General features: G+C 53.2%; 2 protein-coding genes across 2 annotated transcripts; one reads left to right on the top strand and one right to left on the bottom strand.

Moving 5' to 3' along the window:
• The first annotated feature begins 1,806 nt into the window (after positions 1-1,806).
• LOC107534526 (oxaloacetate tautomerase FAHD2A, mitochondrial) lies at positions 1,807-10,571 on the top strand. The gene is made up of 8 exons (XM_016209651.2): positions 1,807-1,934; positions 4,398-4,648; positions 5,744-5,960; positions 8,628-8,687; positions 8,869-9,028; positions 9,905-10,013; positions 10,123-10,210; positions 10,355-10,571. The coding sequence occupies exons 2-8, from the start codon at positions 4,404-4,406 to the stop codon at positions 10,415-10,417; spliced, it is 942 nt and encodes a 313-aa protein (XP_016065137.2). The 5' UTR covers positions 1,807-1,934; positions 4,398-4,403; the 3' UTR covers positions 10,418-10,571.
• Positions 10,572-10,867: 296 nt separating this feature from the next.
• Positions 10,868-19,998, bottom strand: LOC107534519 (glycerol-3-phosphate acyltransferase 2, mitochondrial). The gene is made up of 22 exons (XM_087823765.1): positions 19,936-19,998; positions 19,687-19,800; positions 18,937-19,010; positions 18,432-18,536; positions 18,138-18,189; positions 18,025-18,101; positions 16,529-16,628; positions 16,018-16,151; positions 15,604-15,703; positions 15,300-15,495; positions 14,838-14,983; positions 14,593-14,675; positions 14,131-14,249; positions 13,354-13,424; positions 13,011-13,269; positions 12,789-12,937; positions 12,580-12,657; positions 11,963-12,100; positions 11,762-11,882; positions 11,599-11,664; positions 11,307-11,362; positions 10,868-10,984 (listed from the first exon to the last, which is right to left on the bottom strand). Exons 1-22 carry the CDS (start codon positions 19,996-19,998, stop codon positions 10,868-10,870), a joined length of 2,418 nt encoding a protein of 805 aa, XP_087679891.1.
• Between the last annotated feature and the right edge of the window lie 5,496 nt (positions 19,999-25,494).

Below are 25,494 nucleotides of genomic sequence, written 5' to 3'. Positions count from 1 at the left end.
TGCTGAACTAAAGGTTGCAGGGAAGGAGCCGCTGCTGTGGAGCAGACAGCCCAGGGTGAGCTTCCTGGGTCACGGGCTAGCTCGGGAGGTACCAGGGTCAAAGTCTGTTTGAAACATGTGGCCTGCACTGTAGGGCACCTCCTTCTGGGCACCCACCCCCACACTATGCAGCCTGGCCTTCTTCCATCCACTTTCCTTTCCTGAGTAGTTCTGGCTGTATCCTGTTCCCTGGAGCTTTGTTAATGAAGCCAGGCAGTGCTTTCCCCCCATTTTGAAAAATCACCAAATACAGTAAAACATCCAGAAACTAAAAATAAGGCCCTAAAGAGCAGGCAGTCAGTCAGTCCCTGACTGCCAACTGCCAGCTAACTGCCAGCCAACTAAGATTGTGAAACCCTCAAGGCTCCTTTGCATCGGTTCTCACGAGTGGAGAACCCATTTCTCAGTGTCTCTCAGTGCCTCAGGCTGGCGCTTCAGTGAAACCAAGTGCCTTTCTCTTGGGCTTCCGCCGTTTCCTGATCATTTCCTCTGCGGGCTTCAGGAAGCCGCCTCAGCTCTTAGAGGGCCTGCCTGCTCAGTGCTTGCCTCCATTCTCTCAGTTTACGCCAGGCTCTCTAGTACATTCCCCTTGTTCACACTCACTCCCGCAAGTTTCATTCCTATCTTTATGCTGACCTCTCTCGATCTGGAAGCCAGACTAGAGCGCCAAGCTCCAACTGCCCACTCTACAGTACCCCCTTGAATGTCCCACAGGCACATTAACTACAACCCATCCAAAACTGAGCTCCTCCTCCCCACAGAACTGCTGTCCCCCCAGAACTTGTTTCCATGACTGGCACTGCCATCTACCAGGCCAGAGACCTAGGAGGCAGCCTTGCATCTCCTCCCCTGTCTCTCGCCCCTCCTGTCATCATTGATGACTGTCAGCTCTACCTCCTGAACATCTCTGCCCTCTCATCATCTCCACTGCACACCAAGCCACCATGGCTCTCATTTCACCACTCTCATCTAGACACCTTTCTTGGAGGCATGACCAGCGTAAAACTACTCAAATGCAAGTCTAACCATGGCATCCCCTGTGAGGACCTCCCAGTGGCCTCCCCTGTGCTGGATAAGACTCAGACTCCTTCCTGGGACAAGTGAAGCCCTTGATAATCTGGTCCTTGATTAAATCTTGGACCTCTTGCCTAGAGCCTCTTTATAGGTCGTCATTTGCCAGAGGCCTGGAGAGTTTGGGCTGTAACTGCCTGCCTAATTAAAACCACCTCTCCAGGAGAACGCCTGTCCTCTGAGGCTGGAGATTATGCCTCCCACTACCCTGTCCTGAGCCCAACATAGTGCTGCGGCGGAGGGTGTAAAAGGCTGGACCTGGGGTCAAAAATCGGGGTTCCCCCTCCTCATTGCCTGCATCATCTTGCGCAAAGCACTTCTAGCCTCAGAATGCGTGCGATCATCCCTCTTCTGCTCAATAATATGCCAGAGACGTGCCTTTGTCAACCAGCGCGCTATAATTTGGTTTCTTCTATTGCATTTGCCCAGCGAATAAAACGCGGCCCGGCTCAGAGGCAGGGACCGCACGGAGCAGCGGAGCGCGGCGCCAGGGCGCAGGCGCCAGGGGGCGCTCGCTTTCCCGGCGCTCTGGGCGCGGGAGTGGTTGCACCTGCCCCCGAGGATCCGACACCGAGGGGCGGGGCCCCGGCACCCAGGGGCGGGGCCAGGCGCCCTGCTATTGGCCGTCGCCCTGGACGTCACCAGGAAGCGCCGCCTCTGCTGACGTATTATTAGAGAAGCCGCGGCGCGCGAGGCTGCTCTGATTCCCCCGAAAGGTCGCGGCCTGGGGACGTGACACCGGGCTCCCGACGCCCGCAGCCCCAGACCCCCGCCCCGCCAGCCTGGTCTGACAGCGCGAGGCGCACTCCCGACCGCCGGGCCAGGTAGGTCGCGTTCGGGCCGGCGTGGGGGCAGCCCCCGCGCGAGGCCTCCGCCAAGGGGTAGGGCTGGACCTCAGGCCCCGGCCGCTCGGACCACCTGGACGGCTCTTGCGAGCGCCCACTGAGTGCAGGGACCGAGCCCAGCACGTAGGGAAACCGAGGGACTGGCCAAGGTGCCGCGCGTGTGGACGGGCGGTGGGACGCCGTCCCAGGTGCACACGCGTCCCCAGGCTGCGATGCTTGGGTGCCGCACGTCGCTGCTTCGTTTCTCAGGGGATCGAGCTCGCTCGGGCTCTGCCGCCAAGGGGGAACCGCGCATGCGCCGCGGCCGCTTTCCGAGTGGTACCTTGGCTGGTGATGGCTCTTCTTGAGACCTCAGTGCCCCTTTCTGTAAAATGGGGCCCACGTGGGAAGGGCACAGTCAGTCAGTGTGGCCTGGGGTTATCTTGGAGAGCAGGTGACCAACTGGCCGTATCCCTGAGGCGGCAGCCAGCAGGTGACCAAGTTTCCTTGAGCATGGTTGAGAGCAGGCGGGGTGTCTGGGCCTCTAGAGGATCTCCTGTTGGAGGACCCTGCTTCTCACACAATCTTCTGGGCTAAAGTGCCCTTGGAAGCATGGGCTAAAGCTAGATTATCTTGTTTGCACACCACCTGGCTTCTGAACCAAGAACTTAAATGTCACCTGGGCTTGGATTCAAGGCCCAGCTCTTTCCCCTCCTTGGGAACATGGGAAATCCCTTAACCTCTCAGAGCCTTAGTTGTTTTCATCTGTAAAATGAGACTAACAATAGCTACCTTCCACAATGATCTGAATAAATCAGACATTGTGGATAAAGCACTTAAATGAGACCTAGCATTCAGTGGAAGTGGTTACTGTTGTATATATTTTAGCGGGGGCACTTTGGCTAGAACAGCCTTTATCAGTGGCGTGGTTGGCTGTGTAAGACAGGAGGGCAGGAGCCTTGAAGCCTCTGTTTTTCTGGTCAAACTCATCGGCCAGCACAGTGGCTAGATGGTTACCTGGGCCTACTGTATCTCTAACTGAACAAGGCCAAGTGAATCATCAGGGTGAGGGCCAGGAACCTGGGACTACCTCCGCGTGCCCGAGCATAAAGGGCTGTTTTTAAAAGCAAGGAACCAGGTCGGGGAGACACTGTTTGGAGGCCAGTCTTAGAAACAAAACAAAGGAAAGGGAGTTGTCTTTGAGTGAAGCCTGGAACTTGAAACAGGGTCTGAGCCCTGTTGATACCTTCTAGGTGATTTGAAGAGGGAAGGCACAGACACGCCTCCCAAGGTTAACAATCACCAAGCTTTCCCAAGTAGCAAGAAGTCAAGCCCCTGCTTCAGGCATTTGTTCATTCAACAGAATAACTGAGAGCCTCTGTGTGCCAGGCACAGTGGACTCCACATGAAAGAGACAGGCAAAGCCCCAGAACCCAGAGAGGAGACAGCCTGGTGATGCTTGTCAGGCCTAGGCTCGGCCCTTTTTCTGCAGCCTCTTCCCGCAGGCAGCCTGTGCTCCAGCAGGAAAAATTAAATTTACTGTCTGGAGAGGCAGCTAGGAGCTGCTCCTAGAAGGCTGGAACAGGGGGATTGTAGCTTGGTAATGTGAGCAGTGGAAAGCATTTTAATATGTAGGAGGGTAACAGGATCAAATTGTCATGTAAAGAATTGCTTGTGGCAGGTGTGAAGTCAGTTTCCCAATGGTCATTTGCCTATGATGGGCCCCACTCTTATCTAACCCTTAGTCCTGCTCATCTTAGCCCAACCCACCTCAGCATCACTTCCTCAAGAAACTAGACAAATCCCTTCCCTGGGTAACCAAACCAGCAGGTAGCTCTTTTGCAAGGTAGCAGGGTAGCCTCAGCTTTCCCTTCAGACCTGTTCTCTTACTGAAGAGCCTTAGAAATCTTATAGGACAGCAGCCTCAGTTTATAGAGGGGGGAACTGAGGCCCTAGGAGGGTGATTATCCAAGGCCACAAAACTCCACTTTGTCACACTGCCTTGGTCACACTTGCAGGAAACTTGATCGTCACAGCAAAAGTCCCATTGCTGAACCTTATAGCATCAGTTGCTAACATCAGTCTTCCTTGTGAGCAGGATGGCAGGGATGAATATGTCTGAGCTACACTGTTTGCCCAGCGCCTTACTAGTGCCAGATACAGTGGCTGAAAGGAACGCTGGCTGAAGGAACGCTGGAGTCCCTGGCACCTAGCTTAGGGCCTGACATGAAGTAGTCACTCCTCCTGAAAGATTTCATTATGTGCATTGAACTGAGCAAAAAAACCACTTTATGAAGTGTAGCAGGATGAAATAACTTATAAATTCAGACCACTTCCACGCGGTGTGCCAGGAACCTTGGGCTGGAACTCCAAGGGACTGGGGCTGCAGCTCGAGGAACTTTGGGATCCTGATGACGGCTCCCAGCTCTCTCTGTACCCTATGACCCACTTTTTTCTCCATAGAGTCTGATGCTGTTCCTTGGTAGAAGAAGGTTGCTCACGGCTCTGCTGCAGGCTCAGCGGTGGCCCTCTCAACCCTCCAGAGACATGAGACTGGTGCAGTTCCAGGCACCCCACCTGATGGGACCTCACCTGGGCCTGGAGTCAGGGAATGGTGGAGGGGTCATCAACCTCAATGCCTTTGACCCCACACTCCCCAAGACCATGATAGAGTTCCTGGAGCAGGGAGAGTCCACTCTCTCAGTGGCAAGAAGGTAAATCAGCAGGCAGCATCACCCTGTGGTGGCTGCCCTGCTCTCCTTCTCCCTCCTCCTACCCCCTCCTTGCCCTGGAAAACGGAACCAGCGGGTAGCTCTCTTGCAAGGGAGCAGGGCAGCCTCAGCTTTCCTTTCTCGCCTGTTCTCTTGCTGAAGAGGCTTAGAAATCTTATACGACAGCAGCCTCAGTTTATAGAGGGGGAACTGATGCCAGGGAGGGTGATTATCCAAGGCCACAAAACTCCATCACACTGCCTTCCCTGGGGCTGAAGTTGCTGCCTTTCCGAGGGGTGTGGGACCTGGGGTCCTAAGTAGCATCTTGAGAAGCTGGGAGAGTGATTGGCTTCCTAGGGGATAGAGGACTGCATGGAGGTTTTCTTAAAGACGATTCTTGGGTTTGGACTAGATTAGATGGGGAAGTCCCTAAAGCCAGGAGCCCTGTGGCATTTGGTCTAAAGGTATTGATGAAGAGTAAAGACGACTTTGAGATATCATTTTACCTATTAAACTGGAAAAATACAAATGTTTGACAGCACACAGTGTTGGTAAGAGTATGTTTCCCAAACTTCATGTTCTCCCAAGATTGGAACCTACTTCCATATCCCTCAAGAGGGAATTGAGTGTGTTTCTACAGTGTAGTAGTACATAGCCATAATAAACTGTTATGGTGAGATCTTTAAAACATATCTATATTTTTAACAAGGTGTATATAGTGTGCTATCATTTGTATAAAATGACGAGAGGATACGAATAGAGTAGCTGTGAAGAGCAGCGCAGGACATAGTGTGTCTCCTAGGCTGGAGAAAGGGTGGAACGAAGACCTTCCCAGCCCCTCCCATCTGCACCTTCCAGAGTCCTTCACATGGATGTGTATTACCCGATGGGGGAATGGAAATCCACACTGGATAAATATTAAACAATGCTCTGACGTCAAAGGACAGTAGCTGGCCTTGATTTTCACGCTGACTCTGATGGTTGATAGATCTAAAAAATATAAACAGCAAATCTTGCAGCTGCTGTAGGATCTCCCCAGCGTGCCCCAGGACTGCTCACCTCCAAACCAGCTCCTCTCTCCTGCTCTGGTCTCTGCAGAGCCCTGGCTGCCCAGTTGCCAGTCCTACCACGGTCAGAAGTGACCTTCCTGGCTCCAGTCACACGGCCAGACAAGGTGGTGTGTGTGGGCATGAATTATGTGGACCACTGCAAGGAACAGAACGTGCGCGTGCCCAAGGAGCCCATCATCTTCAGCAAGTTTGCCAGCTCCATTGTGGGGCCCTACGATGAGGTGGTCCTCCCACCTGAAAGTCAGGTCGGTGCCTCCCACGGCCCTCTTGAGTCACTGGGACCCATCACAGGAGCATGAGGCACCCAGCCTACAGGAGTCATCTGTTGCTTAGTAGTGCATTAAACAGAAACTACAGGGGATTATACAGTTATAAGACTGGCCTCAGGAAAAGAAAAATAGAAGAGAGACATTTCCATTCCTATTTGGGTTACAAAAGTAATATACCTTCATTGTAGACAGTTATAAAATTCAGCACGCCCCTTCTAAGAATAAGGACAATGTCTTGCCCTGGTCAGTGTGGCTCAGTAGTTAGAGCATCAACCCACGCACCAATGGGTCTCGAGTTCAATTCCTGATCAAGGGTGCGTACCTCGGTTGCAGGCTTGATCCCCGGCCTGGGTCAGACTCATGTGGGAGGCAACCAATGTGTGTCTCTCACATTGATGTTTCTCTCTCTCCCCCTCCCTCCTTCCCTTTCTCTCTCCGTCCCTTTCACTATAAAAGAGTCAGTGGAAAAAATACCCTCAGGTGAGGATTAACAAAAAAAGCAAACAAAAACAAAAGGGCAATGTCCTACATGACCATAATACCATCACAACCAAGAAAACTAATGTGAATAATCTCTAATATGTAGTCCAACTGGGAGATGACTTTCAACTTGGGTACTGTCTTGCTTTTGTTGACCCAGGATGAAACAAGGCTACACATTGTATTTGGTTATATCTCTTTAGGGTCTGTAATTTATAGATCCACAGGAATCTATGTACTTTTTCTCAAAGGGCTAGTTAGTAAATAGAGTTTGAATGCCAGATAATGTCTGTTGCAACAATTCAGCTTTGCCACCGTAGTGTTCAAGCATCCATGGCTGATATAGGAATGAATGAATGTAGCTGTGTTTCAGGAGAGCTTTATCTACAGAAACAGGCAGCAAGCTGAATTTACCCACAGGCCATACTTTGATGATGTCTGGTCTCTGACCAACAGCCTGATGCCATTTTCCATCAGAACACTGACTATTGGAAGAGTCCAGGCAAGCTGTCTCATAGCATATCCCCAGTCTGGATTTGTCTGGTTGTGTCCTCATAATGAGATCCGATCCAGGTTAAACATTTTTGTCAAGAATTCTACACAAGTGTCTCAGTCCATTCAGGCTGCTATAACAAAATAGACCGGATGGCTTATAAACAAGACATTTATTTTTCACGGTTCTGGAGGCTGGAAGTGCAAGATCAAGGCGCTAATAAATTTGGTGCCTAGGAAGGCCAGTTCCTGGTTCCTAGATGATGTCTTTCCCTGTGTTCTCACATGGTAGAAGGGGCCAGGGAGGTTTCTGGGGTCTCTTTTATAAGGGCGCTAATTATATTCATCGGGGCTCCACCCTCACGATAATCACCTCCCAAACGTCCCACCTCCTAATACCATCATATTAAAGAGGTAGGTTTCAAGATGTGAATTTGGAGGGACACATTAAGTCTATAGCACAGATGTGTTGTATCCTTACACTGCGTCCCAAAGTAACCTGCAGTTGACACCATGGGACTATCTTACCCACAGTTTTCATCCGGGGATTCCCTGGTCATCCTTACTTGACTCCATTATTGCACTGGGGGTTAGAAAAATGAGATTTTTCTATCATGCCTTCTATTCTTTATTAGCTGACATCCCGTGAACAAAAGCTGCCTTTTTCTTTACTCTTAGTATCACTGAATTCCTGATTTTTATTTCTATCCGACATGTAATTTATCATTTAAAGCTTTTTTGATATGCAAATGACCTTAGTTTGTGGGGGAGGCTTCAAGTTGGTCCCTATCCCCATCACTTTTTGAGCACTTGCTTGCTTTCTGTCCAAGATAGCACAGATGTACAAGATGACTTGTACTATATTGGACCTGGAATTAGCCATTTCCCCAGGAAACCTGGTTCTTTCTAGTGGGGTGCAATATTAGAGACCAAGGTCAGTGTCAGGTGTCCTCATAGCAGCTCTGGACCATTCAAAGAGCAGCCAGTTTAAAAGGTTATATCTTTTTTGTAGCACTTTGCTAAATGGGAAAGGCTGAGTATGTTGTTTTTTTTAAATGTTTTTATTGATTTCAGAGAGAGGGAGAAACATCAATGATGAGTCATTGACTGGCTGCCTCATGCACGCCCCCTGCTGGGGATTGAGCTTGGTACCCAGGCCTGTGCCCTGTCGGGAATGGAACCGTGATCTCCTAGTTCATGGGTTGACACTCAACCACTGAGTCACACTGAGTATGTTTCATTTCCTGTGGCCTGTGTATTTTTTGTGAATTGTTTATTCAATCCTTTTGCCCACATTTATTTTAGCATGTTGATCTTTTTATCATTTAAGTGAGATACATTAAAGCACTAGAATGGTGCCTGGCACTTCGTAGGATTCGCTATTACTACTTGTTATCCATCCTTTTTGGAAGTATCACGAGTGACTTTTAGATTCAGCCCCGACTGGTGTTGCTCCTCTAGTCACCATGGGAACTGTGCCTGCATTCAGGAGTGCTGTCTGCTGTTGTCCAAGTCACATCCCCTTCCACTCTAGTTCTTTCTGATTCTTCTTGTGGGCCAGCAACTGACCCCACTGGTAGGGGCCCAGACCCCAAGACATTGCGTGCAGCCCCTCAGCACTGGAACAGGCCCCAGGGCCAGGCGGTTTACTGCTCCTTTCCCACTCTACAGGAAGTGGACTGGGAAGTGGAGCTGGCTGTGGTCATTGGAAAGAAAGGCAAGCACATCAAGGTGAGGTTGAAGGGCCACTGAGGTTCCTGGCCTTGGGAAGTGGTCGGGTAGGGCATCTGCCTCGTTCCTCACATGGCACCTTTGGTGAGCTCTGGCTACTAGCGTGGGATAAAGGCTTTGTTATAGGGGTTGGTGTCATGTGATCTAACCTCCAATCTGGCCAAATCCCCTGACCCCATAGGCCACAGATGCCATGGCTTATGTGGCTGGCTTCACTGTGGCACATGACGTAAGTGCTCGTGACTGGCAAATGCGCAATGGAAAGCAGTGGCTGCTGGGAAAAACCTTTGACACCTTCTGCCCCCTGGGCCCTGCCTTGGTGACCAAGGACAGTGTAGCAGGTAGGTTTCTGACAACCCCCATGATGGCTCTTCCTGCTCTGCTCAGATAGAGCACAGAATAGCAGCGCTGAGGAAGTAGGAGTGTGGGGACAGCTCAATGTGGAGCCCCCTCCCCAGCTGCCTTTCACGGATTCCTTAGAGAGCAAGTCTCAACCTGGGCCACAAGTTCTCAGTGGTCCTCCTTCCATATCCCCTCACGCCCTAGAGGACCACTGCCACAGAGGTGGTGAATCCGCGTTCATCAAATGAATTACAGAAAACGGTGCTCTCCTCATGAGCGGTCAGGCTTCCTCTAGCTGCCACCATCTGGGAAAGTCTTGAGGTTGGAAGGAAGCAAAGCTGGCCCTTGAGCATCAGAGAATGGCTGTCACAAAGCCCATGCATTTTCCTGTTGGGGAGATAGGACCAACAGGATCTTGCCCAGCCACTATGACTAGAGTAGCACTGGCTACCACTAGCAAGGGCACCAGGACTCAGGAGGAAAGACGGCAGTGCAGAGGGCAGAACATGGCCATTTGGGTTAGGGGATATCTGGGGGGTTTAGCCTCACACCACCTTGTGCAGTCAGTCAACAGTGAAGTTAGACTGTGTTCCAGCTGCTCTAAGAGAGTGTGTTTGTGTGTAAAACAAAAGTTAAGTGTGGTTAGCTAGGACACTGGTGAGCTGTGCCCTGCCCTGCTCATGCTGTTCCCCTTTTGCATTACAGATGCTGAGCCTTTGTATCTGCAATTGTCAGCCTTTACTGTGCACAGATGTCCATTTTTTTCCCTCTCCCTGGAGGGTCTGGGACACATCTCCTTAACTCACCCAAGTCACCACTGGCAGGTGGGGTTGAGGAAAAACAGGAGTTCCAAGGTGGTGTTTTATGTGTTTCAGATCCACACAACTTAAAGATCTGCTGCCGGGTGAACGGGGAGGTGGTGCAGAGCAGCAACACCAATCAGATGGTGTTTAAGACAGAAGAGCTGATAGCCTGGGTCTCCCAGTAAGTGGGATGAAGCCCTGCCCCAGACAGCCACCTGCAGCTGAGCTGTGCCCTCCATCCTTGGCTGTGGCACCTCGGCCCCTGGTCTCACCTGGCCCTTTTGCCCCAGGTTCGTCACCCTTTACCCTGGGGACATCATCCTGACGGGGACGCCCCCAGGTGTTGGTGTATTCAGGAAACCACCTGTCTTTCTCAAGGTAGGTTGACTAAAAGGAGCAAAGGGAGAAGGACCCAGAGGCCTGGCAGGCTCAGCTCAGGCTTGAGACTTGGCCCAGGCCTGTGCATGTGTAGATGTGCATGTCAGACTGAGGACTGACAACCTGGTGGCCACTCCATTGCAGAAGGGCGATGAAGTCCAGTGTGAGATCGAAGAACTGGGTGTCATCATCAACAAGGTGGTGTGACCGCTCCTGCTGCAGGTCCTGAACTTAAGACAAGAGGTGGGGCATCCATTCCCACTCAGCCCCATACAGGGCGAGGCCCAGTGCTGCCCCCTCAGGGCTCCTCTTCCAGGGAGAGGAAGAGGTGTGGTTCTCCTCTTCAATAAACTTCTCAGACTAAAGCAGTGGCTTGGCTTCTGCCTGTCTTTTATGGTTTGTTTCAGGGAGTGAGGATGTTGCCACCGGGTGGGGAGGGGAGCAGACACACCAAAAGACACTGCTGGTCTTGGAAAGAGGACTTGTCCAGTCCAGTCCCTTCATTTATCACACCAAAGGACAGAAACAGCAAGAGGCAGTGAGACGATCAAACCTCAATGACTTTATAGGCTAACCAAAGGTTTGTAGCAGCCTCGGGCTCCAGGACTTGGTCTGTTCTGGGGCTGAGAAGTCTCAGCACAGGCTTAACGCACAGTTCTAGCCACAAATGAATTGCTGGATGAACTGTTCCAGCTTTTCCTGATTGTCCCGGCTGGTGAATGTAGGGGACAGGCGGAGCATGGGGCCTGCAGGGCTGGGCGTTTCCTGCAGCACCTGTGCCATGGAAAAGGACTGTGAGCACTCACCATGAGGGAAACCTGCAGTGAGACCTCTGGCCCCTTAGGCCTCAGGGTTTAAACACAACGCTGCCTCTCACACCATCCCCAGTACCAGACCTGGGAGTAGAATGTGGCAGTGGTTTGGGAGTCTAAGAGGGGCAGGAAAACCATCCCATTCCAACTCCTGTTACCACACCTGTTCTTGGGAGACACTGGGGTAAACCTGGGGTGGACACAGGTGGGCCTCCCTGAGCAGCTCTATCAGGGTGGATGGAGGCAAGGGGATAGGAGGAGGCTCTGAGACTGGCCGCTCTCACCCCCAAGTCTCTGAAGGTCCAGACAGCCTTGATGGCAAGACTTGGGTCTGCACACTCTGGATAGAAGAAAGAAATTGAGCTCTAGTGGGTAAAGAGAGCCACTGGCACAGGCTTCTCTCTTCCTCTTGCCAAAAGAATGAACCACCCAAGATGGCTCAGACTGCACCCAAAGGCCATTTCTACTCCGGAGCCCTCCTTCCTGATGTGGGGCTGTCACTGCCCAGTAGAGGGCAGCAACCACCAGAAAGCCCTTGTCTCCTGGGCACCAACCACCTGGCTGCTTGGGACTCACCGTAGAACCCGTCCTCCTGGGCAGTGGCCTGCAAGAACTGGAACAGCTGCTCCACGTAGCCCGACTCTGTGGGGCAGAGGAGACTTAGGCCCGGCACAGGCAGAGCCCTGCCCTGAGCTCTCAGCCCCTCCATGAGGACGGCCCCGGGGAGTTTGGGCCTCACCCGTGTCAGGCAGCTGACCCTGGTGGAGGAAGGTGGCAGCCTGGACAAAGGCCTTGAGCAACGGGCTAAGCAGGCGGCACAGGAAGAGGAAGAAGTCAGGGCAGCGAGACTGCTGACTGAGCTGGAAGGGGACAGGCCAGGTGAGGGCAGCTCCCACCGTATCCCTACTGCTTCCTCCCCTGGTAGCTTCTCCCAGCGTACCCTGAAGTACCGGCCCTCAGCATCCTCGAAGCCGTCACTGTCACTGTCACTATCAGTAAAGTCCCCACTCGGTTTCCACAGCAGCTTGGCCCTCAAACGCTGTCGCCCTGTGTCACAGGCCTGCCGGGAGCCTGGGGTCTGGGGGCAGAGGAGCCATTGGTCTCTGTCAGGCTGGCCAAGATTCAGCTGTGAGCCCCCCAGATCAGGTACATGGCAGACCAGGCACATGAAGGTACAGCCAGTAAAAGCAGACCTAGGGAGCCCAAGAGGCCCCTTGGGGCAACATAAGATCTGCTGAGCTAACCTGCAGGGTGAGAGGAAGCAGGCACCCACCCTCAAGGGCCATAGCCCTATGGAAAAGAAATGTGGGGACAGAAGTGCAGAGAACCTCAGAGGTATAATTGTGCAGTCCTGTCATGATAGACACACACAGGGCCAGGGCTGGTATGGTCCACCAAGTCCCAAGGCACAGAGTGGCAGAAGCAGGACCCAGGTTTCCATCTGCCTGGCCAGGGGCTGTCCACCCCCACAGCATACATAGGGCAGCTGTCACTCAGGGTGCGAGGCTAAGGGAGGCCAAGCCCAGGAAGAGCTTTGTCTCCAGCAGCCCTGCCTACCTCCTCAGCAACCAGCAGCCCACACTGTATGAGACGGTCCAGCACCTCCTGACAGTAGCAATAGGAAGACTGGCAGGGCTGGGGAGAAAGGTGTCCATGTAGCCTCAAGAGAGCCAGGTAGGGGCTTCAGGGGCAGGGGCAGGGCAGGCATGGCCCCTCCTACAACTGAGGGAGTGCCTGGGCCTGAGTGGGCCAGTGGGAGGCCTGACCTGCAGCAGCAGCATGTCCTGTGGCAGCAAGTGCAGCAGCAGCAGGACCTGGCGGTACAGCTCGTTCTGGCTCAGCAGTTCAATGCCCTGCAGCTCCCAGGGCCCCTCTGGCGGCACTTTGCTTGCCAGCAGTGCCCGAACTGCACAGGCTGGGGAAGGCGCAAGCATGAGGAAGGAAGCCATCCACAACCTGACACTCACCCCCAAGCCCTAAAGACTCACCACCCACGGCCTCACTCAGGAAAGCAGGCAGCAGCTGGGCGCTCAGGTGTGCCAAGTGCATGAGGCCTGGGCCGGGCCGAGTAACCACCAGCAAGTCCCCCTGGTGGATGCGCAGCAGAGCCACATGTGCCCGCAGCAGGCTCAGCGTGTGCTGCACCAGGCACCGCAGCTGACCTGAAAAGCCCACATCAAAGCCACGCAGCAGCGTTTCCTCTGTCAGCCAGGAGAACTCCCCCAGGAGCTGGGACAGGTACACACCCTGGGTGAGCAGTGCCAGGGCTGAGCAGCAGGGTCACATCCCTCCCCCGACCACTCCCCTCTACCCCTGCTACACTGTGCCTACCTTCTGGTGCTTAAACAGCAACAGCGTCGCCATGATGGCGGTGCTCATCACCGCAGAGCTCGCCACGCTGGCTGCAGCCGGGGTGGAGGGATGCTGGTCAGAGACCTGGGTCCAGCAGCTAGTCCATCACCCAATGTTTGGGCCAAGGATAGTCCTCCCCTGCTTCCCTGGCAGCAGCCCCCCTCCCCAACAATTCACCTCAGGGAAGGGGAGAGCAGGCCTGCCTGGTCCTTGGGGGCCACCCTTCCCAGTGGAGAACTGGTGTTTATCAAATGTATGCTGAGACAGGCAGGGAGCTTAGGGACCTTCCCTGCCTCACAGGCCTACCCACCAACCCACAGTCTGCCACAGAGGGGTGCCTGAGAAGACAGTAATAACTTAAGAGTCCCCTCTGTGCCAGGCATTGAGTTAAGTCCCTCATGTGCATTATTCCATTCAGTCACCCCATTTACAGCTCAGGAGACCAGACTCAGAGAGGTGAAGTGGTGAGTCTGAGGCAGAGCTGGGGTGATCTTGGGTAGGTGGCCTGGATCCAGGCATCTGCCCTCTGCACAACACACCCTCTGCAGCTCAGGCAGCCATCTGTGTGCACCCACTAGGGGCTCCCTAGTGTTCTCCCTGGCTGCCCTGCTCTTCCTCACATATCCCAAGTGGGCCACAGGAGGGAGGGTGAGGTGCAGAAACCCACTTGGAATGGAGGGCCCTGACAACCTGCTGACCAAGAGAGAAGGGACAGCTCAGGACCCTCCCCAAAGGCCCAGACCTAGTTCCCCTCACCATTCAGGGTGTGACGGCTCAGCCTCCTGACCAGGAGCTGGTCCTCTTCCTTGAGGGCCAGAAGGGGCCCAGTTATTGGGGTCCACTCCTGCTCCTTCTCAGTGTCTGGGACAACAGTACTGGGATAGAGACAGATCACAGGGTAAGGGGAGCCAACTGAAAGACAGTCTTGGGAAAGCTCAGATCTTCTCAAAAGAGGGTATTTCCCCAGCCCGGCCAGCCCGGCCAGCCCAGCCCCAGGGCAGGGATGGCTCCTGTAACCCCAGCCCCTTCCAGCCTCTGCGATTTCTCACACTCAGATTAAAGGCAAGGAGGGGTATGAGGCATTGTTCTTGATGACCCAGAATATCTGGTGAGAGGAAGCTGGAGTTGGTGATGTCTGCAAGTATGTGTTGAAGGACTGCTTGCCATGCCCCCAAGACCCGCAACCTCCCCTGCCCCTGCCCCTGCCCCTACCCCCACCTTTGGCCTAGCACAATAGGCTGCAGCAGCTGCTCCAGGGTCTGCCTGCTGCCCCAGCAGCTTCTTGAATTGATGGTGTATTCCTGCCCAGAACAAGGCTATCAGGTGGCCTGCCTGCCCACCAGAAAACCTGCACACAGCCCACTGAGGTAGGTGAGGCTATCGCTGCAGTGGCTCTGAGGGCCAGGCTGCCAGAAGCCCCATGACAGACCACAGGTCATCCCAGCTTTGCCCAACAGACATACCTGTAGGGAGAAGGGCTGGGCCAGGTGCACACGGACACAGATCCGGGGACCAAAGCACCAGCCTCGCAGGCTCCGCAGGACAGCTAGAGTTCGAGTCCACAGCCTCAGTGGGGCTGCAGCCTGTAGGAAGGGAGACACTGAGGGTGCTAACTCACCTGGAGCAATGCTCTCTGTTTGACCTTATCTTGCAAACTGGTACATGACCATGACCTCTCCAAGCTCATTTTCTCATCCATGAAATAGGAGAAATCCCTTCCTAGTGGTGTCTTTTGAGGATGAAATAGGATGACTGTATCAGCCTGGGCAGACACCACAGGATGATGACTGTAGAATTCTTTTGTACCTCCCTGACCCTAGCTGTGAGGGTCCCTCATTCACAGGACACAATATATTGTGCCTCTCTGGAGATGGTGTCCACTTGGGGTGCCAAGGGGCAGGAGGGTCTCACATGGTGTGTATCACGTGCATCTGGAACCAGGTCATAGGTGATGGCCACCGGCACCAGCATAGCATCTGGGACAACGCCCACCTGGACCGCCTGCACCACCAGTCCCAGCCAGGCCTGGCCCAGGGCTGATAGCCAAGGCCCCTGGGTCCCAGGGAGCTCTTCCAGGAAGATGAGCAGAGGCTGCCCACTGGCCAGCAGCTCCTCTACAACCTGGAAGGAGGCGAGGAGGTGGTAGCAGAGGCAGGTGTCAAGGCCAGAGCAGCAACAGGCACCTATACCCTGGCCTGGCCCCATATAAAACCACTGGGGAGGACTCACCGCATGGACCACAGCCCTTGCAAGAACCCCCTCAGAGCTGTCCAGGGAGAGGTTGGCCTCTGGGGGCAGAAAAAGTCCCCCAAGCTTCCTCAGTAGAGCTCTGTGGGGCACAAGGCAGAGCCTAATGAGGGAAGGGGCTCAGAAGATGGGACCAAGCAGGAGGCTAGTGAGAGGCTCGGCCCACCCAGGGCCAGCCTGGGTCCTGCCTGAACATGCTGAGGCTAGGTATGACCCCAGAAACCACAGCTGAGCATCTGAGCCCACAGGCTGAACTGGTAGAAGGCTGGGAGCAAAGAGGTCAGGAAGAGGGCCTGTGGGAAGCTGCTGCCCACACACCCCCATCCACATCCCCACACACCCCTACCCCAGCCTGGAGACTTCTCCCATGCATGTCTAGGGGCACAAGGCTTTTACCTGAAGATGGGGGAGCAGGCACAGGGGTCCCAAGCCACACGGAGCACGCCCAGGCCCTGGGAGAGCAGCACAAAGGGTAGCAGGATCCCGTCCAGGAGTGACTTGTGGGTAGAAAGAAGGACGAGCGGGGAGCCCTGCTTGGGGAGAGCCAGAGAGAAATGGCAACCCGCCTCAACCCTAAAGATGCAGGGAGCTGAAACCCTGCACCTCCAGACCCTGAGCAGCCACAGAGGGACAAAGGGTTCAGCTGGGCAGTTCTTCCTTGGAGCACATTTCCCAAAAGGAGAGCAGCTCTGTCGAAAACTTTTAAGGTAATGCACTGATGTAATGATTGTTAAGGCCATGATGAAAAGACATTAGAGGAAGTCCCATGGGAGCAGAGCCGTGAGACACAAAAAGAAGATCATCAAAGAGTAGTGGAGTTTTCCCACCAGGAGATGGGGCTGGTCCTGACTAAAGGACTGGCCTAGCTCTGCTCCTGCTAGCCCACCCCATGGGAAGGCAGGCTTACCGTCTGGGCAGCTTTGTGGACCATCTTCATGTGGCCCTTGTTGAGCTGCACGTTCAGGAAGAGGCAGTTCAGGAACCGCAGTACTACCCAGCTAAACAGCCTGGAGAGCAGCGAGGCCCAGTCTGAGGTGTGGCGGGCACTGCCCATGAGGCAGTGCTCCCCAGCAGCTCAGAGGGCCTCCAATACTGTCCCCACTTTACAGAAGAGGAAAGTGCGGCTCAGAGAGGTTACAGAAACTGGTAAGTAGTAGAGAAAGCTAAGAAGTACTGGGACTACCAGGCAGGCCTGACACCACAGCCCATGCCTGTGAGACGCTGACACTCCCCCAGAAAGATATTGTGGTGCAGCTGCTTCACATCAGCTTCAGACCATCTCCCTGCCCCAGTTTACCCCAAAGGAGATTAGAGGACTAAGATTCACTCCAGGCATAACCTGGCCTGCTCTTTGCAAACTGCTGGGAAAGGTGAAATAAAAAGGGGATAATTGAAGGGGAATGGCTTTAACTGAGAGTGGAAGCATAGATGCAGGTAGCATGATGTGGTGGACAAGCATCATGTCCCCATCTTATGGCACGAGAAGGGGCATAAGCTGACAGCGGGTAGGCTGAGAAGGAACAGTCTGGATCGGAGCCTGTGCCCCTTGGAGAACTGTGCTCAGAAGGAAGCAAGTCCTTCTCTAACAACTTTTGGCTGCTCAGATACAGGGAAGGCAGGCAGCTGGGTTCAAACAGAAGCAACTATGCTCAGTAACTCCGTCACACGGGCGTTATCATCATGATGAGCCCTGGAACTGAAGCCATAACTCATGCTCTTCCCCCTAGTGGGACAGTTCCTCCCATCCTTGCACCCCTTCCCCTAAGGCTCGCTCCTTTCCCCACTTTCATCCCTGACTTACACATCTCTTACTGCCCTCCAGGTACTCTCAGTCCCAGTACTTATTCTGTTCTTGCAGCCATGTGTATCTCTGTTCACTTTGACCTGTGCACCCTTTCATTCCCCCTGAAACAGTGCCTGTATCTAAAAGGGGTTCAGACTATGCAAATGAATGTGAGAGGAAGCAGGTGGTGATAGTAGGATGAATACAGGAGGGGCATGGGGGCCTATAAGAACGGGGAACCAGTCCCCATTGCCTGTCTCCCTCTCTCCACAGGAACCTGACCTGTGTCTGGAGTCTGAGCCACAACCAGGGGCTCCTGGGGTAATCCCCAAACTCCCACCCCTAGGATAGTCAACACCCAGGCCAGCAGTGGTAAGAAACTTGGCTGGAAGTTGCAGGCTGGCTCAGATCAAAGCCCTATCCCATATCCAACTGGTCCCACCAAGGAGTCAGCTATCCTCAAAAGGTGTTAGCGTCCAGATCAGGGCCCTCTGGTAAACACACTTCTGGTTCCCTGGTAGGGGGAGTCCAGCCTTCCCCCAAGCTCAGTCAACACTCACTCTCCAAAAGAGCAGACGCCCTAGCCTAGGGACAAAGTGTCTCCCTCAGCACAAAGTTACCTGAGCAGGAAGGGGTGGGGTGGGGCCTGGATGTGACCCAGGATGCGCTGTACATCTTTCTTCACAAGGCTTGGCACCTGGCCTTCCCCATCTTTCTTCACAAGGCTTGGCACCTGGCCTTCCCCTGGCCTTCCTGAAGCCCTCCCTGAGATGACATTCTGTACCCTATGGTGTGAAGGGAGTTGTGTCAGGCTGGGGCATGCCTAAGGTCCTTCAGGTCACCTCCCTCAGCCCCATAGCCTCCCCAGGGCACAGCCTCCAGTCTTCACCCTCTAACTTTAAGGTAGGGACCTAGGCAAAGCTAACACTCTAGAAGCCAGCCCTTTCAACCACCCCTACCTAGAGCCTCTGTCATCCCTTCAAGGATCCCAATATTGCCAGCCCAACCCCAGTCACTGCCTCCTCACCCAGTGCTTTCCATGACCTTCTGTGAGGCATCCCAGCAGGTGGGTATGTGCTGCTCCAGGGACCACAAGAAATAGCAGAGCTTCCGAACCAGCCAGCCCCGAAACCTGAGCACAGCACCGGAAGCCAGGGGGAGATCTTTCAGAGGGCCCACTACCACTAGGACCCACAGAGGCTAGTCCATCACACCCCAGTCCCATGGCCGGGGAACATCTGAGTTTAGCTTATCACATAGCTGGATGAGGAAGTACCTGCCCACCTGTGCCCCATTCCTACCCCCTCCCCAATGAGTGGGGTACAGGTTCAGGGCTGGACACAGTGGGCAGCCCATAAATGCTAACAGAAGGAACTACAGGAGAGTTTCTGCAGTTCCCTGCCTCTCCCACCTGTGGATATGGAGCAAAGGGCAGGGCCCTTCTTGCTCACTGGACTAAGAAAATGACACCACAAAGCAGGACCCTAGCAGTCCCACACCTCAGGGCCCTGCCCACCCCTGGCTTTGACTACCTGGTGTTCTCCTCCTTTACCAGGATCACATTGCAGAAGCCCAGATCCATTATGCTTCTGTGGAAGAGGGACTCCTGCCCAAAAGGAGGCAGGGACAGCATGTCTTTGGGGGGGCCTTTGCAGACCAGCAAAGGAAAGCCCCTGCTACATCTTCTGCAATCTCTGCCTGATGGACTATCGTGTCAACAGGGAAAAAGGGCTGTAGTACAACACTTCCCAAAAGATCTCAAAGCTCATGCAGGAAAAAGGGTTCTGTGGTCAAAATGGAGGGGCTACATTCTCTACAACACTGCCCTCTTGCCGAGTGGCATATTAAAGTCTATAAGCAGGTCTCTACTGCAGAGAACATACACATAGCCTGGATCTCCACCAGAACTGTGGGTCTCATAAGCACCAGCAAATGAGGCATGGATGCACAGTTGGACTTCAGGCCTGTGCTGAGTGCTGGGTGACTCTAAGTGGGCAGGTCCCCCATAATGAATGACAGGACTGTGCAAACATGGTCAGATTCCAGCTCTCTGGCCACACCCTATCAGGTGTCTCTGTGATTCCCCACCCAACTCTCCCAGGGCTTCGAGCTAGCCTCAGGCCAACAACACAACCAGTACCAGTGCCTCCATTCCCCTCAAAGATAAGAGCAAAGGCATGGACATGGAGGACCGAGCCTAGAAGGACATAAGGGAAGCTGTGGCTACCACAACCAAGCTACCTCAAGTTCCCCAGGGTAGAGCCCAGCCCTCCATTACTCACCCAGCTCTTCGGGGTGCAGGTCTGGCAGCAGCGACCCACAAAGGGGCGATATTTCCCCAGGAATGGGGTGACAGCCTCCAGCTTCATCCCCAAACCTGAGGTCCACAGGCTAGTCTGGAAAGTGGCCACAGGGAGAGGTGAAAAGACTCAAAAGTCCTTGGCAGAGGGAGGGAGGCTCCAAGAGTGAGGTGCACAGGAGGGGAGGTAGAAGAGCAGAAGGTGTTCTGGGAATGGAAGGGGCCATACTACCTCCTGGCCATTCTGCCTGCTGCTCTGCTGAGTTTGGAGTCTGGTTCCCAGCATGGTATCCATGCAGGCCTGTAAAATCTGAGAACCAGCCACCTCTCCCTCTCTTCCTCACCACAGGAAACTGACCTGGTGAGAAATGGAAGGACAGAGGGGATACTGGAGTCTGGGCCACAACCTGGAGTTCCTGTGGTAACCACTAAATTCCCATCCCTGGGATAGACAGACAACATCCAGGCCAGCAGTGGTGAGAAACTGGGCTGGAAGCTGGCTTAGACCAAAGCCATGCCCCTTATTCAACTGGTCTCACCGGAGCCAGCTATTCTCAAGAAGTCTCAGTGTGCAGATCAGGGGCATCCTGAGGGCTAACATAAAGGCAATCATAAGTTGTCTTACCATCAATACCCACCCTGCAATATCCCAGCACAGTTGAAGGCTATACTGGAGATTCAGACCCCTTCTGTGCAGAAGGAAAGAACAAGGCTGAGTTGGCAGGAAGGAGGCATGAGCTGCGAAAGAGGAACAGGACCATTGCTGCAAGACCACCAGGTCCTGCTCAGCTGCTCTTTTCCTCCACACCAGAAGATGGCCCCTCACCTACTCAACCACTACAGGAATGTGGGCCAGGTACTAGGTGGGGGATAGCTGAGGAGTCAGAAGACAGAGAAATACCACACAGATCTGTTCCAAAGGAATGCTCTTCTCGTTGGAGACAAGACATACTTTTCCATAATCCATCCCCTCACACACAGCACTCTTTGCAGAAGATCCCACTGGATATCTCCTCAGCCACTCCTTCCCATAATATTCCCCTGAACTAACAAACATCTGTTCCATAAAGCAGCACCCCGAACCCCTCCGGGCCCCAAAGTTAGGCCCTAAAAACTCCTCTACCCTGATCTCTCACCATGTCCCTAATGGGTAGGCTAGTACAGTTATTTACATTACCCCTACCCCTACCACACACTGCACATGCCCATTTGGATGTGCCTTCTCCCTTCCCACCAAATTCTGCCCATGGCTCTAAGTCCATGATGATTCTGGATCATCCTCTACGGTTTCTCTCTTCTCCTTGGTTCCCCCAGCCCAAGCTTGCTAGGCTAAAAGCCTCCTCCAGAGCTGAGGTTTCACTTCCACTCATCATCTGAAAGTGTTCTGAGGGCCAGGGCAGCAACTGACTCAGCTCTGACCAGCCGTCTGCCCCGCACAGATGAGGGACTCACGAAGTGCCAGATGACTGACTATAATTTCCACTGGGTCTCCCCTCTGGTCCCCAATTAGCACTATTTAAAACTATAAAGCCAAGTGGTACCAGGATCCTGATTCCTGCAGTGCAGGAGCTCTGGTAGACTCATCCCAGATGCACTTCCTACTCTGAAAATGTTCTCACAGCCCCATTCACAGACACTTGGCACAGGGAGCTCTCATGCCAAGACTGCAACCTGGGGAGTCCTGCTTGCTTTGCAAGGAGGATGTCTTCTCCCCAGCCTCAGACCACCACACTCAGAATCCAACCCTACTAGATCTGTGCTAACCCTAAAGGGGCCAGAAAGAGTAAAAGACAGGGCCGGTTAACTCCCACTCACCAACTAGGTCAACTACTTAGCTCACACAGTCCAGAGATCAGTTCTGGGACATATCTTCCTAGTACCAGAGCCCCCAAGTGGGGATCTGTGTCAGTCGGTAGCTCCTGCCTGGACCTCCACTCCCCCAAGTGGCAAGGAACAATCCTGAAGGCCAAATGCAGTCCACATATGTGCTTGCTGCCACAGAATATTCTGAAACATGATGAATTAACATCAACATTTAAAACTAGAGCGCTTGTTCGGTTAAAAATCATGGTTTTCAGCTTCTGCAGTTAAAGAAAACAACCCTGAGACCTGGCACCTGTGGCAGGCTGTGCGCAGGACTTCATTTGGCTGGAGGCCGGTGGTTGTGACCCTTGAGTCAGGCAGCAGGCCCCTCCCTGCTGGCCACCACATCAGTCCCTGGCCCCCCTGTTGCCTGGCCCCCCTGCACACCTAAATTTGAAGCCCTCCATCAAAGGATGGCATCCCAATCTGCTCCCTACAAAGAAACATGGCCTGAACGTGACCTCTTCACCTCTAGGCCCCAGCGCGTGGGCGTGGGCGCTCGGAACCTGGCCCCTCACCAGGAACATGGCGCGTGCTCCCTGCACGGCAGGTGACTGATAAGCGAGTGCCTGCCCCAGGGGCAGGGTCACATGTCTGTAACATACACACCCCCACCCTGGTATACGGTGCCCACACTCCAGGCCACAGCACCGCGCTGTGGCGCCAGCGCGGCCCTCACATCACTGCCGGGAAGGACTCACTGCTCTGAAGGCCCTCAGGGCCACCGCTCCTCCATCCCCACCCATCCCTAGGAAGGTCACCGTGGTGGTTCCTGAAGCAGAAGGGGCCCTGGACGATCCCCAGAGGGGTCCGACTCTACCCGGCCTGGCCTAGCAGCGACCCCCGCGGGTCTCACCTCACACCCGCCGCCAACTCCCGCCAACGCCGCAGCAGCCTTGCAGGAGGCAGAGGGTGCGCACTGGAGATCGTGGGCCTTCCTTCCGGCCTGAGAACCAATGGAAATGCGCGCTGGGCCCGAAGCCCCGCCCCCACAGCGTCCCACCCAGTGCTCTCAGCGTGCTGCTTGGCCACGTGACCCCAGCGCAGGGCAGGCTGGGTGAGGCTGACTGTGCGGCCCGCGGCGCGTTACTCAAGGCTGGGAAAAGGCTCGCGGGCAGCCAGGGTCTAACCAAAGAGGTTTCCAGGCTACACGTGCCACCAAGCTGGAGTTTAGGTTCCAGCAGAATTCCGAGTTGGGGACACAGAAAAGGCAGAGGATCGCCAGAAGCCAGCATTGGGTCATGAACAACAAATCCAGCCCCCCCCCCCCCCCCCAGTGTCATTTCCTTTGTTGATTAGAAGTCCAGAGCCTAGTCAGGGACAAGCTGCAGTCATGAGGGGCCTGGGTTTCAGCTGGTCCGACGGCCAGTGTTTCTTTATTCGTGTGGTTATTTGGTTTAATACCTGGCTCCTGGCTCCGCCTTAAGCTCCAGGTGGACGAGCGCGTGCATCTTTCGACTGTGCCCAGCACCCGGCAGGGACCAGCAAGCCGTGCAGGCTGCACGCAGGAGGCGGCAACTGGTTGGTTCCCACACAGCCGCGTGTGTCACGAGCACACTTTAGATGCCGGGGAATCCCACAGTGTCAGGACACTGCGACGCTGCGTGAGCAGAGCCACATCGGAGCCTGGCTGGGCCTGAGAGCACATTCGTCCCTTTTTGTGGAGGCACCGCCCTGATGTGACTGCCTCCACCCTCCCCTCCACGGTGCGGCCGTAGTTCCCTTTTTTGTTCCATTTTGTGCCTATCCACTCAGGCTGTATGTCTGTGTCCGCCCGCTTTTACCCAGGCTTGCAGTGTCCTTTTAGCCCTTGCAGTATCCATTTTGTCCCCTCTTACCTTTCTTTTCACCGCCCACAACTAGACTTTGAGATTCGGAAGCTGAAAAACAAAACAAAGCCAAAACACCTGTATTTTGAAGTTGTAAGTTGCCTCTTAAGCATACAGACTTGAATTGTACCCAACACCTCTTTGTTCTGGGAACTCCATGGGTATAGGCAGTGGGGTTTTGCAGTTGTCAGTAGGGAGAGTTGATGCTGAGAAGTCATCTGAAGGCAGGCAATTTTTGGGAGAAGGAAACCCCAAGAAATATATGAGGAGATGGCCAAAATCATTAGTAGAGAAATGCAGATTATAATAATAAGACATTTGAACAGACTTCTCTCCAAAGAAGACATACAGATGGCCAATAAACACATGAAAAAGTGCTCAACATCGCTAGTCATTAAGGAAATGAAAATTAAAACCACAGTGAGATACCAGCTCAAACCCATGAGGATGGCTACTGTCAAGAAAACAGAAAATAACAAGTGTTGGTGAGGATGTGGAGAAACTGGAACCCTTGTGCACTGTTGGTGGAATATAAAATGGTGCAGCCACTAGAAAAACTATGTAGCAGTTTTTCAGAAATTTAAGAATAGAATTATCACATGGTCCAGGGATTCCTCTTCTAGGTATGTACCCCAAAAGAATTAAAAACAGGATCTCAAAGAGATATTTGTACTCCCATGTTTATATAACGTAGCACTATTCGCAGGAGCCAAAAAATGGATTAAACCCAAGTGTCCACTGACTGATGAATGGTAAACAAAATGTGGTAGATAAATACAATGGAATATTATTCAGCCTTAAAAAAGGAGGAAATTTAGACACACACTACAACATGGATGAGCCTTGAGGACTTTATGCTAAGTGAAATAAGCCAGTCACAGAAACACAAACACAAATACTGTAAGTTTCTACTTATATGTGATACCTAAAATAATTCAATTCATTACCAAAAAAAAAAAAAGAATGGTGGTTACCAGGGGCAGAGGAAGGGAGAAATAGGAAGTTAGTGTTTAATGGATACAGAGTTTCAGTTTTGCAAGATGAAAAAAGTTCTGGAGATGGATGGCCGCACAGCAGTATGAATGTACTTAATAGCACTGAACTGTACACTTGAAATGGTTAAGATGGTAAGTTTTATGTTATGTATATTTTACCACAATTTAAAAAACAATACGGTATCACATTACACATATGCAATAGGCAGAATTCTAAGATGAGCCCGATTGTCCAAGCCCTTACATACTTATCTCCCTCAAGTATGGGCAGGGCCCATAATGTGCTTCTGACCAGAACATAACCAAAGTTAGGGGTTATCACCCCAATTAGGTTGCTATATGGAAAAGATGATAGGAATTTGCTGGTGTAATTAAAACCCCTAATGGTTGACTTCAAGTTAAAGTGGAGATTAACGTAGGTGGGTCACACCTAATCAGGTGAGCCCTTTAAAAAAGGGTGTAGAGGTCAGAGACTCCCCTGCTGACCTGGAAGAAGTAAGTCAACTTGAGTTACAACCACGGGGAGACAAAGTCTGCCAACAACCCGAGGCGGCCTGGAAGCAGCTCTTCTCTAATCAAGCCTCTGATGACAAGGCAGCCTGGCCAATGTCTTGATTGCAGCTTGAGCAGACGACCCAGCTACGCTGTGCCGATTCCTGGTCCACAAAAAATGGGAGATTCAAAATGGGTGCTGTTTTAAGCCACTTGGTTTGTGGTAACTTACTACCCAGTAGAAGGGAACTAATTCAATCTGTGGGGCAGGACAAACTTAGGTGCATAAAGACAAGTGTTGGTGCTGGGGGGAGATGTGGGGATGCTGGTGAGGGAGCTGCTTATGGGAAGGTAGAGCAGTGAGGCCACTGTGGGGGTACTTAGTCAACAGTACACATCTCCCCACCCCTGCAATTCATGTCCAGGTAGAGACGCAAACAAAATTGACACAGGGCCATGGGACATGCCTGTCACTATGGTCGCTGCAGAGTTCTTTGTGGTGGTGTGGGGGCAGGGACTGTTGGAGGCAACCTAGGGGTCCATCGCAGGGATAATGGGAAGAAAAATGCGAATGGTTCACAGCATGGGAAATGATAGAGCAGCTGGGAGAGC

The sequence above is a fragment of the Miniopterus natalensis genome, chromosome 13 (assembly GCF_054644295.1).
Source record: "Miniopterus natalensis isolate mMinNat1 chromosome 13, mMinNat1.hap1, whole genome shotgun sequence".
NCBI classification, from domain to species: domain Eukaryota; kingdom Metazoa; phylum Chordata; class Mammalia; order Chiroptera; family Miniopteridae; genus Miniopterus; species Miniopterus natalensis.
This window is presented reverse-complemented; position numbering and strand designations above follow the sequence as displayed.

What these genes read in the sequence shown, in the direction of transcription:
- LOC107534519 (XM_087823765.1), bottom strand. Translation starts at nt 19,998, where the DNA reads ATGGATACCATGCTGGGAACCAGACTCCAAACTCAGCAGAGCAGCAGG. An exon ending in CCCAGCCCTTCTCCCTACAG is followed by an intron (nt 14,676 to 14,837) that starts GTATGTCTGTTG and finishes TGTTCTGGGCAG; the next exon opens with GAATACACCATCAATTCAAG. An exon ending in AGGACATGCTGCTGCTGCAG is followed by an intron (nt 12,658 to 12,788) that starts GTCAGGCCTCCC and finishes CTTTCTCCCCAG; the next exon opens with CCCTGCCAGTCTTCCTATTG.
- LOC107534526 (XM_016209651.2), top strand. Translation starts at nt 4,404, where the DNA reads ATGCTGTTCCTTGGTAGAAGAAGGTTGCTCACGGCTCTGCTGCAGGCT. An exon ending in GACCAAGGACAGTGTAGCAG is followed by an intron (nt 9,029 to 9,904) that starts GTAGGTTTCTGA and finishes TATGTGTTTCAG; the next exon opens with ATCCACACAACTTAAAGATC. An exon ending in AACCACCTGTCTTTCTCAAG is followed by an intron (nt 10,211 to 10,354) that starts GTAGGTTGACTA and finishes ACTCCATTGCAG; the next exon opens with AAGGGCGATGAAGTCCAGTG.